Genomic DNA, 13617 nt, shown 5'->3' with positions numbered 1-13617 from the left:
CATCACTACAATGCGCCAAGATCAACTACAGATTCTTCTTGTTTTCTGATGATTTGCTTGTGTTAATGTCTTCAAACTGTTCAGCACAGCATTCAGTAGCAATGCAGGCCTTTAAGCACTTAACTCATTCAATGAGGTCCACACACAGAGAACCAGGATGCACAGAAAGGGGCTTCTCAGAAATCTAAAATGGCGTCCTCTCTGACTCTTTTATTCTATGTTTAAATGCTTTCATGAGAAAATGCAGCATGCTTAACGCTGAAGCTTTGCTTGACTTGGTTTTCTAAAGATTTTTAATTAACTTCAATCGGATCACAATGTTAAGAAACCTCCAGTCATAAAGCAAACTGTGATATGAGGATAAAAAACTGAGAAGCTGAACTTTCCAGATATAATAAGAGAGAAATTATTAGAATACGAAACTAAAAATAAACTGAACTAAAGGAAATAAAAAGGAGGCCATTTTTGCAGAATTCTTGAGAAAAAGTAACTTAACAGGACAAAAAGATGCAAGTACGCATTAATTTTAAATTTTTCTGGAGTTGTCTGATAAGGTTTGAGTTTAATTTACTAATTTTTTGTTTAGCCTGAATTCACAGTTTGTATTTTAAAGGATTTTTAGTTTGGTCTCTGGTGTGGGAAAGGAGGAAAACCAGCTTGAGGTTTTATTTCTCTTAGTTTGCAAAGCGCAGGCTCTCTAGAGTAATACACACATTTCAAACCAGCGATGACTGGGCCGGTGGCGCGATATGCTGATAAGACAGAGGAGAGAAGATCATGAGTGTGAGCACACCCACACTCCAAGTTTTATCCTCCATCTTTTAGTAGAGTCAGGAAAAAATGACACAAAATATCTAAATTTAGCTGTTGGTTTACATGAAATTCAGCTGCAAGACATGACACTCACTCTCGATGATGTCTCCCAGGCCCTGTGCATACAGCAGGTCTTTAAGGCGAGCAACCTCCTCTTTCAGCTCACGCACCAGCCGGTTGTTGGGGTCCTCGTTTATCACGGCGTTACAACGGATCTGCTTGGCACGATCAGCGTACCTGTAGGATCGAAGGTCAGGGAGTCATTAAGAAACAAAGCATGCCTTGTCACCCTCTACATACTAATAACAACTAGTAACGATACGAGCCCTGAAAAGGGAACACTTCTTTTAAGTTCTTAAAAAATGAAAATGTGACAAAAAATTTGAGGTGAACTGCTTGAACTTTACTCGGACTTTTCCCTGCCTGTGCCCTAAAACTTTCAGAAGAAACTAGAGTGAGCCGATGGGCGACTGCAGCAGAATATATTCAGGAAAGTTCACCATGAGCATGTGAGGAGGGAATGACAACATTTACATCTTGCACAGGAGCATGACCTATGCAATCTTTGAAAAGTAATGGCACTGCTTCATACTATTTCTGCTTACTGGTATGTTTTTAACTACTCTTTGGTTTGTGTCAAATTAGCACTGATAAAAAGGCAGCAAAATCTGTCATTATAGTGCCAGAATGTGACAGAGCAACTAGAGAAGATGTCAAGAGCAGACTGTCCTGGAATCTAGAAATTTCCATGTGTAAAAAAGGACTGTAGTTATTGTTAGGTAATGATGTATGCATTTGTTCAACAGCTATAAATAAATAATGCAACACTACAGAGCTACATATAGCCAATTTTCCTCATACATATGCAAATAAATGCAGCAAATTGCTTCAAACTTTACCAGTGAATGTATTCTTGACACATACAACTTGACCCAGTGGTGTAGGTGTAACATTATTTTCATAATACTACTCCCAGAGGATAACTGGCTGCTTTAATAATCGCTAAAAGGAAAGGTTGAAGTCATTTTTCTCACCTGAGGGTACTGAGGGTCTCATCATAGTTAATATCAGCAGGGCTGAGGGCGGCCACCATGGCGGTACGAGAGTTTCCTCCTAAAAGACAGAGAAGGTGATCAATGCGGGGTGTGAGACAGAGAATTATTTCTATTTGCATAAAGCTCAGGTTTTATAATGGGGTGCATGAAATACCCAAATTCTCCCTCAGCAGCCAGGTCAGGACTGAGTCTCTGTAGGGGATGAAACTCTCCACCTTCTTCTTTTTCTTGTTCTGTGAAAGGAAAAACAGTGCTTTTGTATCAGAAGAGACACATTTAAAACATCTGAATATCTAATTTAGACTGCGTTTTCAAATGTCTGAGGGCTGGTAATACTGACCTTGTTTGGTACAGAGTCCTAGAGTTTGGACAAGAAATGTAGACATTCATTATTTTGAAGATAAGTACAGGAATTAGTGAACAAATAGTTTGTGACAAAGTGTCATAAAAGACTCACCATTTCAGCCAGTGCAGAAATAACTTTCCCCAGTGTTGTTAGAGATTTGTTGATGTTTGCTCCTTCCTGCAAATATGAATAAATAAAAGTCAGTCTTATAAAACAAAGAAAATTATAGGTGATGCCAGTCGATCCTGAGTTAAGATAACCCACCTGTATCTTTACATGCAACAGTTTTGACAGGTTGAATACAGTTTTTTTTTCCCCCGCCCAGATTAACTTTTCAATCATCCCATTAAATGTATAGATAAAGCTGCTGCATTAGATTTGATGTCCTAATATCTCACAGAACAGGTCTATCACAGCACACATTTCTGGAACTGCCAGCCCTGCGTTACTGGATATCATCAAAATATCATCTGCATATAGTAAGAGTTTATGCTATTCTTCATCTGCCATTAAACCTTTCATGTTGCTTTTGAAGGGCTAGCCAGCGTTCAAGGAATAAGGCAAATATCAACAGTGAAGACCCCTGTCTTACCCCACTATTTAACTTGATTTGAGTGTTGCATTAGTTTATATTTCCCCTAATGTCTGCAGAAACACTATATAAAAGCAGCACCCTCTTACCTTCAGTCTGGTCCCTTTAGCTCCGGTAGAGTCAGCTCTCTCACTACCAGCCAAGTCCACCAGGCTGATCTTACTGACCTGTGAAAGAAAATGTTTTCAAAATAGGATGAAAAAGCCTGAACATTCATCACAGCTGAAGCTGCACTGAGAGAGTTAACAATAACAGTTTTTTGAAGCCATAAATTCTTCAGGCAGCCTCCTCTCAGGTCGGTCACACAATAACTTGTAAACAACTCTGCTAAAGCTTCTCTGGTAAAATGAAGGTCCAGAATAAGAAACTATTTCACTTATTGATTTCTTCATCCAAGAGACAAAAATTATATTTTCTCTCAGCCATGCTGTAGGGAGCAGGGGTAAATGAGATGAGTTTGAACCTTTTCTGATGTGTTGTCCGTCTCCATGTCGTGTTTCTTTTGTGTGAAGATGATGTTAAAGACGGCATGGGAGCGACTGCTGGTCTCGTTCATGTTGGTCGCAGCCACAGTCCTAAAGAAAGAAAGAAAGAAAGAAAAATATTGTATAGATGCATGTTACCAGCATATCATTTGTGACAGCCGCTGATTTACTAGTTTAAGCATCAAGGTTTTCTTTTTCACCTGGCCTTGTTTCCAGAGTCCATCAGGTCCTGGATGTCATTGTATGAAGTGACGGCGAGCTTGGATAAATCTTCAACATAGGGCCCCATCAGAGGGTGCTCTCTGACACGTAGGTTCCCTTTGTTTTTAGGATTTAGCAGGTCACGCACACGCTCACAGTAGATCTCCATGTAACTTACCTACACAGAAGCAGAATTAAGAGAGTTTATAGTGTTTTCACAATCTTAGCAATTCTTAAACATGAAGAGTTTTATTTCATTTTAAAAAATAAATCAAGACAAACACAGAACTGTGCTCATCACTTATACTCAAAGTCTATCTTGCTAGCTTGAACATATTTGTTTAAAAAATAGGATAAATTGTAAGACACTGTGAAAGAAAATATTCAAAATATTTGAAACACAAGACACATGAAAAACATGAGAGAAGATGAAAAAAGACTTCAACTTTACTCACCTCCACAGAGTAAGACATGCTGTTGTCATTATTGCTGTCATTAATCTTGGTGAAAAGGTCCTCACACAGCTAACAGAGAGACAAAGAGAAGATTTTCACTACTGTGGTCAAATCTTTATCTTTAAAAAAGCTTGTTTAAAGATTAAAAGATTTCTGCTTTATCATAAGGAATATTTGAACTCTTTTTCAATTATTATTGGGCAGAATGGTTCTTAGTGTTACCAGGGGTATGATTCCCTGCTGGTCTTTCTCCTGTCGTCCCATCATGGTATAGCTTTTCCCTGCTCCGGTCTGTCCATAAGCAAATATGCACACGTTGTAGCCCTCAAAGGCATGAAGCAGCATTTCCTCACCGATGTCCTTGTACACCTGCATCTGGGACGCATAGTTGATATCCTCAGGCTGCAAACAGAGAGGGAGCGCATGAACATAAGACTAATATTTAGATCCACATTTTTACTACTGTCAAGTAAAACATTATTGTCTTCTCAACCTGGTAGTGAATTTATTTTGTTGCTGAAAGCAGTACAAGTTAAGCAACGCTGTGAATCTCACCGTGGTGTGTGACCAGTAAGAGAAGTCAAAGTTGAAGCTCTTGTTTTCTTTTGGCTGTTTGGGGTTCAGGATTGCTGAAACAGAGAGAAACAGATCAATTGGTACAAACTCAGTCACTCAAATAACATTTGTTTTCTTCAATTTAGGCTCCTTGTCTCTGTTGGCAATTCATTTTTTAAAGATTTAAATTTCACCATATATTAATCTTCACTTTTGCATGAAAAACATTCAGTCTGACATTTTTATCTCCTTGAACAGAAATTGCAAAAATTGTATCCACCAGCCTTTCTGCATAATCACATCTCAACTCTGCCATAGTTTCTACATATCTATTTTTAATCATGCTTTTTCCTTCTTCAGAGTAATCTGAGGGCAACTGATTGCCCTTACAGCATCAAGATGATGTGTAAGCATGGCTGTAGTGGCGATTTGCTGTTATCCATTAACAAACAAACCCAGAACTCAAAATCAATCCAACCACTGTGGTCCGAGGATAGTGAATCTTACACAGCATAAAAAAATGTCAATGCTCGTTCAAAAAAATGCTGTTTCTTAGTGTTTATTTGCAAACATTTCTTTAAGAAATCAGAGTTTTCCTGTGTCATGCCTTCCTTGTAAAGAAACGTTCACCTTTCCCGGGCATCCTATCCTACCTGCCCTAAATATAGATTTCTCTAGTGTCAAAACTACTCAATCTATCAAAATAAAAGCATCAATCAACACTCAAATACTCTAAACAATAGCATAAGCAATATCACTGTCAATCATTACAATTCTCCCCCAAACAAAATAGCTATTAAATAATAAAGGTGAAATTATCGAAAAAGAAAGAATAACATGAATGCTCCAACAATGGCCTCTATACATGAACTTACACCAAATAGATTGAAAGCACACATGCCTAGTGATAAACTACTTGTATTAAATAAAATTTCTCATTTGTTGCAATAAAGCCATTTTTGTGATGTTTATTAATGTTCATATCTGTGAGAAATTCTATAACCTGAGAAAATATGCCAGCAACTGATTATAGCTTCAGGTTAAGTATGGCCTGCTAATTAGTAACCCTTACCTGTATCATGCTTCTACTAGAATTAAATCTTTTAACAGCATATAAAGAGTTAAAACAGATGGAGGAACCAACAGTTTACAGAGGACTCATTATGTTTCTCTTTGTAAAAGCAGGAGCTCTGAATGCACCATGCATCTGTTTTAAAGTTGGGAGGGGTGGCATGCACTGTAGGATACCAAACAAACACTGATCAGGAGCAGATGCTTTCTTGGCTGCAAACTGAGTCCAACACACTGCCTCCTGTGGATGAGACAGGAACTACAGCAGCAGAAACCTCCAGCTGGAACATGGGCTCAGGGACACAACGTTAGACCACCCATCCATCACACCATCGATCTATCTTTCAGCTGCACCTGCTCATCTTTTACTGACTCATGACAGCGGTGTGACCATAATGCATGGAAAACTCTGTGGACAAATGCTTTGAACTGTCAGACAACTGACAAAAGTTTGAACCTGTAGCTATAATGAGGTCACTAAAAACAACCAACTAACACACTCTCTTTCTTTTTTGCACACTCGCACACATACACACGCTGATCAGCTGATCCCACGTCTAGGCTCAACCAGAACAACGAGGCCTTTTTGGTCCGTGCAGCTAGTGTGATGAGAGAGGCTACATCCTGCACACTAACAGGCCTGACTGAAGCTTTTGTTTCTCTGCCATGTTGCTGCTGCATGCCTCCCTGCCCACCCTTTTGTCACTGAAGGGACAAATCACTGAGGTTACACTTGCCAAACATGGCTCAATGTAGGTCACAGGAGAAAAATAAATTAGCACTAAAATTTTACTAGCATGAGAAAGACTTAAGACTGCTTTATCAGATTGTTCGACATGTTTTTTTGTATTTTATTTATCTGTAGAAGATAACAAAACAAGATCACAAATATAAAAATTCTTTTGTAATCTGCATGTTCTTCTGTGGACTCCCAGCTCTCTGTGCGTTACCACATTTCTTTCAGCATTAAGTTGCATTTTTTATTTCGTAACTGATGCCTGATTGGTATTAAGGAAATACCATCAAGAAAAGTTGTTGTACTGTCATAAAAGGACTGTAGTAGCATATTGGTGATTCATATTTTAATTGCATGTTTCATAAATAGACTATCAACTGTTTCATATTTCCTGATGGTTTCATTAAAAAATGTGCACCTGCTATTACCCGCTTAATATCAATGGATAAAAACTGGGTTAACGTTTTTAAAGTAAATTATTTTTTACATTTGAAGCAGTTTTGACAAGAAAAGGGTCACGTAAAATCTGAAGTGTATTCTGTAGTTAAATTTACCACATCACTCACTGAAAAATGCAGTCCAAGGCTTTGCAATATAAATGCATATATTTTAGAGATTATATTAATAACAAGTCTTCTTTTAGGAGGTTTTTGGTTAGAGAATCCTGTTTTCATTTGCCCATCGTACATCTGAAAGAAATAATCGATTAATAAAGAAATCAGTTGGTAGAGAATCAAGCAGTGACCATTTTGATAAACAATCTAACGTGCCAACTAATAAGCCAAACTTGTCAATTTCAAATTTCAAATCAAAGTTGTTGATTTGTCAAAAGCTGCTGACACATTTGACCATGGGCTTCTAACACAAACACTGAGTAATAATGGCTTTGACTCAATGACTGTAAATGGGTTCAGAAGTACCTGTGTGATAGATTACAATGCGTGGGTTTTTACCATTGACAAAAGGAATTCCACAGGGCTCAGTTCTGGGCCCTGTCTTGTTTACAATCAATATCAATAATATTATCTCCTTTTTAACAATAATGATGATAATACATTTTATTTATAAGTGTCTTTCTCAGCCCTTAAGGACACTTCCATGCTGTTTGTATGATTTTGTCTTATTTTGCTTATTTTGTACAGCTTGCTATTGAGAAATCCCAAACTTAATTTATTTCCCTCAAAACGCACTTGTAAGCCTCAAGCTTGCTCGAAACTGTAGCAAAACAAAATCCGTGCTTTTTTTACCTGGGCTAGAGATGTTCCTCTTGACTGTCTACATTTATCCATACTGCACGGTACTCATATTGAAAGAGTAACAGTGTATAAATATCCTGGGATTTGGCTTAACCAAACATTGACATTTAAATACCATATTGATAACCTAGTCAGCAAGCTTCATCACAAACTCAATTCCTTGTACAAAAACAGGTCTAACTTCCTTTAAATCATAGAAAAAGTGTTATTAAGACAGTCTTTATGTCTGTGTGAGGCAACAGCGATATTGTCTACAGACATGCTGCTGTCCACTCTAAAATATCTGGGCTCAGTTTATCACTCTGCTCCTAGATTCATAACAGGAGATCCTTATAACAGGTTGGTCTTCTCTGCCACAGAGGCACGATAAACATCTGTATCTCTTTATTGTCAATTCCTTTATTGGATGTTCACCATCTTACATAACATCAATGCTAAACTGGTCAACTGGACCTTACCAAACACGCTCTATTGACTGTTTGATGCTTCATGTCCCACGGGTTTATTCTAAACTGGGAAAATCCACTCTGAGCCATTGTTCTCTAAATATGTGGAATCTTTCACAACAAACACTTAACATTGACAATCTTGTTTCCCTGAGACAATTTGCATTAAATGATTTCACTTTATTCTTTAACTCTTCATCATTGTAAATGAGGGAAACCTCAATGATCCTTCAGACTTAAATAAAGGTTTCTGATAAAATATTTTGTTGGGCCTCTTGTTTGACAGAAAAGCCCCGTTCATGCACAAAAAAGTTGGACTGAGACAATGAGTGAATGCATACAGTAATATTAAGGAAAATTCCCTGTAACTAAGTGAGCAGTGGTGCCCTTCATATAGCCTACTGATTACAGAAGAAATCTTTGTGCATGTGATGAAGCTTCTTCATTCAGTTTTTTTTTAGCAAGTGTGCTCTTTACCACACATTTGTTAATAATTTAAGTGCATACAAATGCACACACGTATATAAAGCCAAAAAAACATTTCCTCTGCTGCTTGGTTTACCATCTTGGTCATGTTGAAAATGCTAAAGACTTAGGACGGCATTCTTTTACATCAGGTCTTGCCTCCTGAGATGGCCTCCCAACCCCAAAAGGGAAAATCTCTAGCTGTGAGAAACGTATGTGAAAGAGCTACTAGGAGTAGATGGATAGAGGTTTTAGATGGATGCCTTCCCGGTCTATACGGCCAAGAGTTAACTAACATTTGAAAATGTAAATGTAAACTGTGGAATGATAAAACTCAATCAACCAATCAAGACAATGCATTGGGGTTAAATTGGTTATGAATGAAATCTTTAGTTTCAGTCCTTTAAAAACTTGTGTAATGTGAACAAAGAGAAACAAAGAAAATATATCATCATCGTCTCAAACTGCGTATGCATCATTCTTCTGAATTAATGTGCATTACATCCCATTTTTGACTGACTGATTGATTAGAGAAGGGCTTTTAGCACCAACATTTACACAGAACTGAAACTTAAACTCACTTGTGGTGTTTCCTGACATCTGAATGATGCACTTGCTCTCCTTCCCAATCTCTCTAGAGTTGAAGGGCCGGACCCTCACAGCCACTTTCACCGAAGCCCCCGCCATGTCACTGGTGGGTGAGTGGATGAGCAGAAGAGCTAAATATTTGTGTGGCTATACACACACACACACCTGGCACCTGTACAGGAAAAAAAATAGGACTGGTTAAGGTGCAAAATGATGGACACTTTGTGAACCATGAAACCATTTAGTATTCTAAATACCATTAAAATCAAATTACAAAGTCTGAATTTTAATTAAGCTAAATCCTGGTAGTGATAGTAAAACACAGATCTTCCTCTGACACAGCCACCATTTCCAGCTCTTCAGTCAGTCGGTTCAGCTACAGTCTGACACACATCTTCCAAAACAAGCTGACTAAACAGCCGGGCCATTATTTGGCAGGAAGATCTAGAGCATCACAGCTTTAATTCACTGAAATGGCCTCTATATTTTCAGGCATCACTCCCATCCATCATGGCTGAAGCCCTTGTTATGAAACTGACTCAAAGCTCTACACAGAAGAAAATGACTAAAAATGATAGATTAATTATTTTATGGATTTCCAGTAAATCTTAATCTATTTATTTTCTATTGAAACCTATGACAGGGGTATGTTTCTCTGTTGCTGACCAGATAGGCCTTATTTAGATTCAGTGCGTCGTAGCCTACGTTACGTTACTCAGTCTCCGTCGACGAAATAATAAAAAAATCACTACAATTCACCGGAGTGTTTAACAAACGCCTCACTAATAAGATAAGAACCGTGAGATAATGGCCTGTGAGAAACGTTGTGAAGGCATTCATAAAGGCTAAATATTGTCTCCTCCATCTTGTTTCGCCTGCCGCACCTCAAAGACAGGCCGCGTAAACACAAAATCATCAAACACTGCGTCAGAAACGAGGTCAGCGCTCATTATCAGATCAAATTTGACACTTTAAGCTCTCTCTGGCTCATTTTTATATCTTATTGGTTCAGGGTGTCGTTTCTGTATGGGTGAATTTGAGTAATTTAAAAAGACAATTGTTGCCAGCAGCTGAATAAAAACATCAGACACCCTGCCGCAGCGCCCCTATTTATCTCCTCGCGCGCACAGAAAGGCCTCGTAATCATTAACACACAACACACACCTGCTGTCGACACCAAGGCGTGACGCCGCTAACAACGATGCTATGCTGTGAAAAACAAGCCTGAATAGCCGTCCCTTACCTCGGCAACTCACACTCGACGACTGCAGAGGGTGAATCCTCCTCTGCCCATTCAAATCCAGATTCCTCCGCTCCCTCCTTCTTGAATCTCTTCAGCAGCCTGTGTTTCTGTGTAATTCGCTGTCTTTGGTCAGCCTACAGCATCTCTCTCCGTAGCTCATCCATACATGGCGAATCCGCCGGAGAGAGAGAGAGAGAGACGCAGCTTCAGCAGCAGCGCTGGGTGGGCGCGAGCTGTGAACGCAGCGGTGCGTCAGTTACAGACGAGAGTGGGAGACAGGAGGGGGGCGATGGGGAGGAGGGAGGAGTCAGATGGATAAACAAGGTAGATGGGTGCGGGATGCTCCAGCGGTTCCTGTCCGTCAGCCGTTCTGAACTGAGGGGAAAATGGCGGCGCTGCTGTGGCAGGGATGCTGGGAGGCGGTGATGACATCAGCACCATCAGCATCATCAGCAGCCATGAAGCAGAGAGATTCAGCACAGAGACACAGCAGGGAGGGCCACCATCTAAGGCCTTACAGAAACAAATATGGGTGAGAAGAGAAAAAATAGAGGTCTGGAGTGAAAGTGGGACTCATATAACCAAATTAAAGCCACAGATGATCAGAGCTTTACTTCTGAAATGTAACCGATATAAAATGATTTTTCCCAAACAGATAAGTCTCAGTGCAATATACAGTAGTCAACATTTGAAGGGGATCACATTTCATCAAAGTTGTCCTAAGGCTTGTCACACATTCATGAAGACAAGAGTGCAACCAAAAATTGTTGGTTGTTCACAACTTCTGTGATTTACCTGAAGTCACAATGGACTGGAAATGCCTCTTAAACATTACTGGTTGCAGTGCAGCAGTATAGTGCCTTTGGAGTGCCTCAGGTAGCCAAGACAATGGTCATAATGGTGATAAAGTGGTTTTGGATAATCTGTTGAGGGATGGCTTGCCATTCCTCCAGAGATGCTGTTTGCAACTCCACTGGTTCTTGGAGGGACCTGGCGTGATCTTAATCTTGACTCCAAAATGTGTTCAGTGGGGTTCAAGCCAGTTAACCGGGCTGGCCACTCCATCCTTGAGATGCCGTCTTCCTCCAAGAATACCGTCACCAGCCTTGCTCAATGTGGACGGGCCTTGTCAGCATGAATTCTGGCCAAATTTACAAGCATATGGTTGCATAACTGGTCTCAGGATTTCATTCCTATACCTTTAGCCTTCAAAGGTTTCAGAGCATAAAATAGTGACCACTTCTCAATTAAGATCACCACTGTTTAACTCTGTGACAAGTCAATAGGTACCTATTGACAAACAATTATGTCTGGAGATCATCAAAAGCCATGAAGGATAAAATTTCATCAATGAAAACACTGACTAATAACAGACTCACATGTTGTGCATGAATTGTGAAAAACACATTTTGGTTTAAGGAAAACTTTGATGAAAAGTTTTGATCCACTTCAAATGTTGACTACTGTACTTACTGAAGTGCCAGATTTTTAAGCATTGATGAGATCCAAATCAAACAAGTGTATAGACAAATGTTTCCATACCATGGCAATACAAATTGAAGTCCTATAAGCACCAAACATTTTATTTTATTTCGTTTTATTTGATTTATTATTTTATTTTATTTCTTGATTTAATCACCAAAAATTGCACTTACACTCCTGCACACTGTTCAAATTGCACAAATGTCACAGCTGCTGCTGTAACCAATGTAAATGTGCAGTTTGGACAGTGCTCTTTTACTCTCAACAGTTTCGGTTGTATTTTGACTGGGATCTGGAGGTTCTTAAAGGTTCAATACTTTGACACCCAGCCAGTACATCCATGTGGGATCATATGGGTTATAGGTGGCCTGCAATGGGTCCCATGTGGGTTGGTTTCAGGGTGGCCCCACCTGTGATTGCCCATGTGGACTTCAAGTGGGATCCACCTGGGATCTCTAGAAATGGGGCAGACATGGGTCTCATATAAACTGCCCCATGCAAAAACCCCAGGTTGAAGTCCACATGGGCAATCAAAGGTTGGACCACCATGCAGACAAACCCACATTGGACCCGTATTTGCAGCCAACTGGTAACCCAAATGGAGCCCACATGGACATGCTGGCTGGGATCTTTGAAATAGCAAAGATTGTATCCTTTTTAAAAAAAATATGTTACAAAATTGTTAGAACGAAATGGAATGGATTAATGAATTGTTTTCATTTTGCTGCTGATAAAGCTTATAAAAAAGCCTATAAATTACCAAAAGTGATCAGATAAGTGGATTAAAGAGTTCAGTGCTTTACCCTGAATTCTACAGAGAAAAAAGGAACATAAAATGACAACAGTTAGGTAGACGTAACTTAAAGAACATCAAAATTACACTACTTGGGTAAATGTGATTGGTTATGTTCTACTACTATCCCTTAATAAACCAAAGAAAGACATTTCAGCGTAACAGCAGAACTACAGCCTATGAGTCCAAACAGCTTAATCTGAACACAACTGACGGGAAAATAAGCTCAACTTTTATGTCCCATGATTAAACTCTGTGTGTATTCATGTGATTTGTCACAAGCTCAGAACAAGCAGCCGGTGGGCTTTAACATTTTTAAATCAAAGGTGTTGAGCCGGATAAACATAAAGTCCTCAAATGATTTCAGACAATCAGGATTTCAGTGTAACATTATTAAAGTGCTAGTGGCCCTTTTGAGCTGCAATTCTGAAGCTTTGATACAAAATAACACTGCAGCAGTAAAAAGTCTACTTCAGCCAAGGATATGGGTATTTCCATACTAGATTCTCTTTTTACTCAGGATTATAATGATACATCTTTTTAACCAGCGTGTGAACTATACCACTTTTGGTGGGTAGGGTGCTGAGTCTTGTTGCAAAGAGAAAAGAAACCTTCACAGCTGCAAGCATGTGGTCCTACTTGCTTATGGGAAAAACTGATAATGATCTGTTGTGAACAGTTATCAAAAGCCCATTATATAACAAGTTGGCCAGGTTATGACAAAGTAATCAGAGACATGAGAAATGCATGGATGTGGTGGATAAATTTATCAATAGAAAAAAATCAGCTCTCAGCAAAAACCGTACAAATAACATATATGAAATACATATAATGAAACCAAGCAAGCAAAGCAGTTTTGTGTTTTTGTCTTGCCTCAAATCATCTTGAGGTACACCCTCAAGGGCAATATTGGTACGTCACAGCAGGAGCTAAAACAGGATCTAGTGTACTCTAGTGACACATTAATGAGCTTCAAAATGAAAAATAAATAAATAAATAAACCACAACACCAGTGAACTGACCTACCATATACAG

At 39.1% G+C, this 13617-nt stretch overlaps 1 protein-coding gene across 12 annotated transcripts in view; it reads right to left on the bottom strand.

Annotated features, from left to right (window-relative positions):
• Nucleotides 1-10703, bottom strand: part of kif1ab (kinesin family member 1Ab) — a 32883-nt gene extending 22180 nt beyond the window's left edge. For 8 of the 12 annotated variants that reach the window (XM_041802752.1, XM_041802755.1, XM_041802754.1 and 5 more), the window contains exons 1-13: nucleotides 10308-10703; nucleotides 9058-9236; nucleotides 4503-4576; nucleotides 4170-4349; nucleotides 3948-4016; nucleotides 3492-3670; nucleotides 3270-3381; nucleotides 2896-2973; nucleotides 2326-2391; nucleotides 2209-2226; nucleotides 2023-2101; nucleotides 1848-1926; nucleotides 908-1050 (exon numbers count right to left, since the gene is read on the bottom strand). In XM_041802752.1, the coding sequence (XP_041658686.1) occupies nucleotides 908-1050; nucleotides 1848-1926; nucleotides 2023-2101; nucleotides 2209-2226; nucleotides 2326-2391; nucleotides 2896-2973; nucleotides 3270-3381; nucleotides 3492-3670; nucleotides 3948-4016; nucleotides 4170-4349; nucleotides 4503-4576; nucleotides 9058-9163 (1183 nt within the window). In that variant the 5' untranslated portion in view covers nucleotides 9164-9236; nucleotides 10308-10703. Of the gene's footprint in view, nucleotides 1-713; nucleotides 753-907; nucleotides 1051-1847; nucleotides 1927-2022; nucleotides 2102-2208; nucleotides 2227-2325; nucleotides 2392-2895; nucleotides 2974-3269; nucleotides 3382-3491; nucleotides 3671-3947; nucleotides 4017-4169; nucleotides 4350-4502; nucleotides 4577-9057; nucleotides 9237-10307 lie in introns of all 12 variants that reach the window. The other 4 variants (XM_041802760.1, XM_041802763.1, XM_041802756.1 and 1 more) reach the window with 3 other exon arrangements.
• Between the last annotated feature and the right edge of the window lie 2914 nt (nucleotides 10704-13617).

The sequence above is a fragment of the Cheilinus undulatus genome, linkage group 13 (assembly GCF_018320785.1).
Source record: "Cheilinus undulatus linkage group 13, ASM1832078v1, whole genome shotgun sequence".
Taxonomy (NCBI): Eukaryota; Metazoa; Chordata; class Actinopteri; order Labriformes; family Labridae; genus Cheilinus; species Cheilinus undulatus.
The sequence above is the reverse complement of the archived record's forward strand: the minus strand, read 5'-3'. Positions and strand labels throughout refer to the sequence as shown.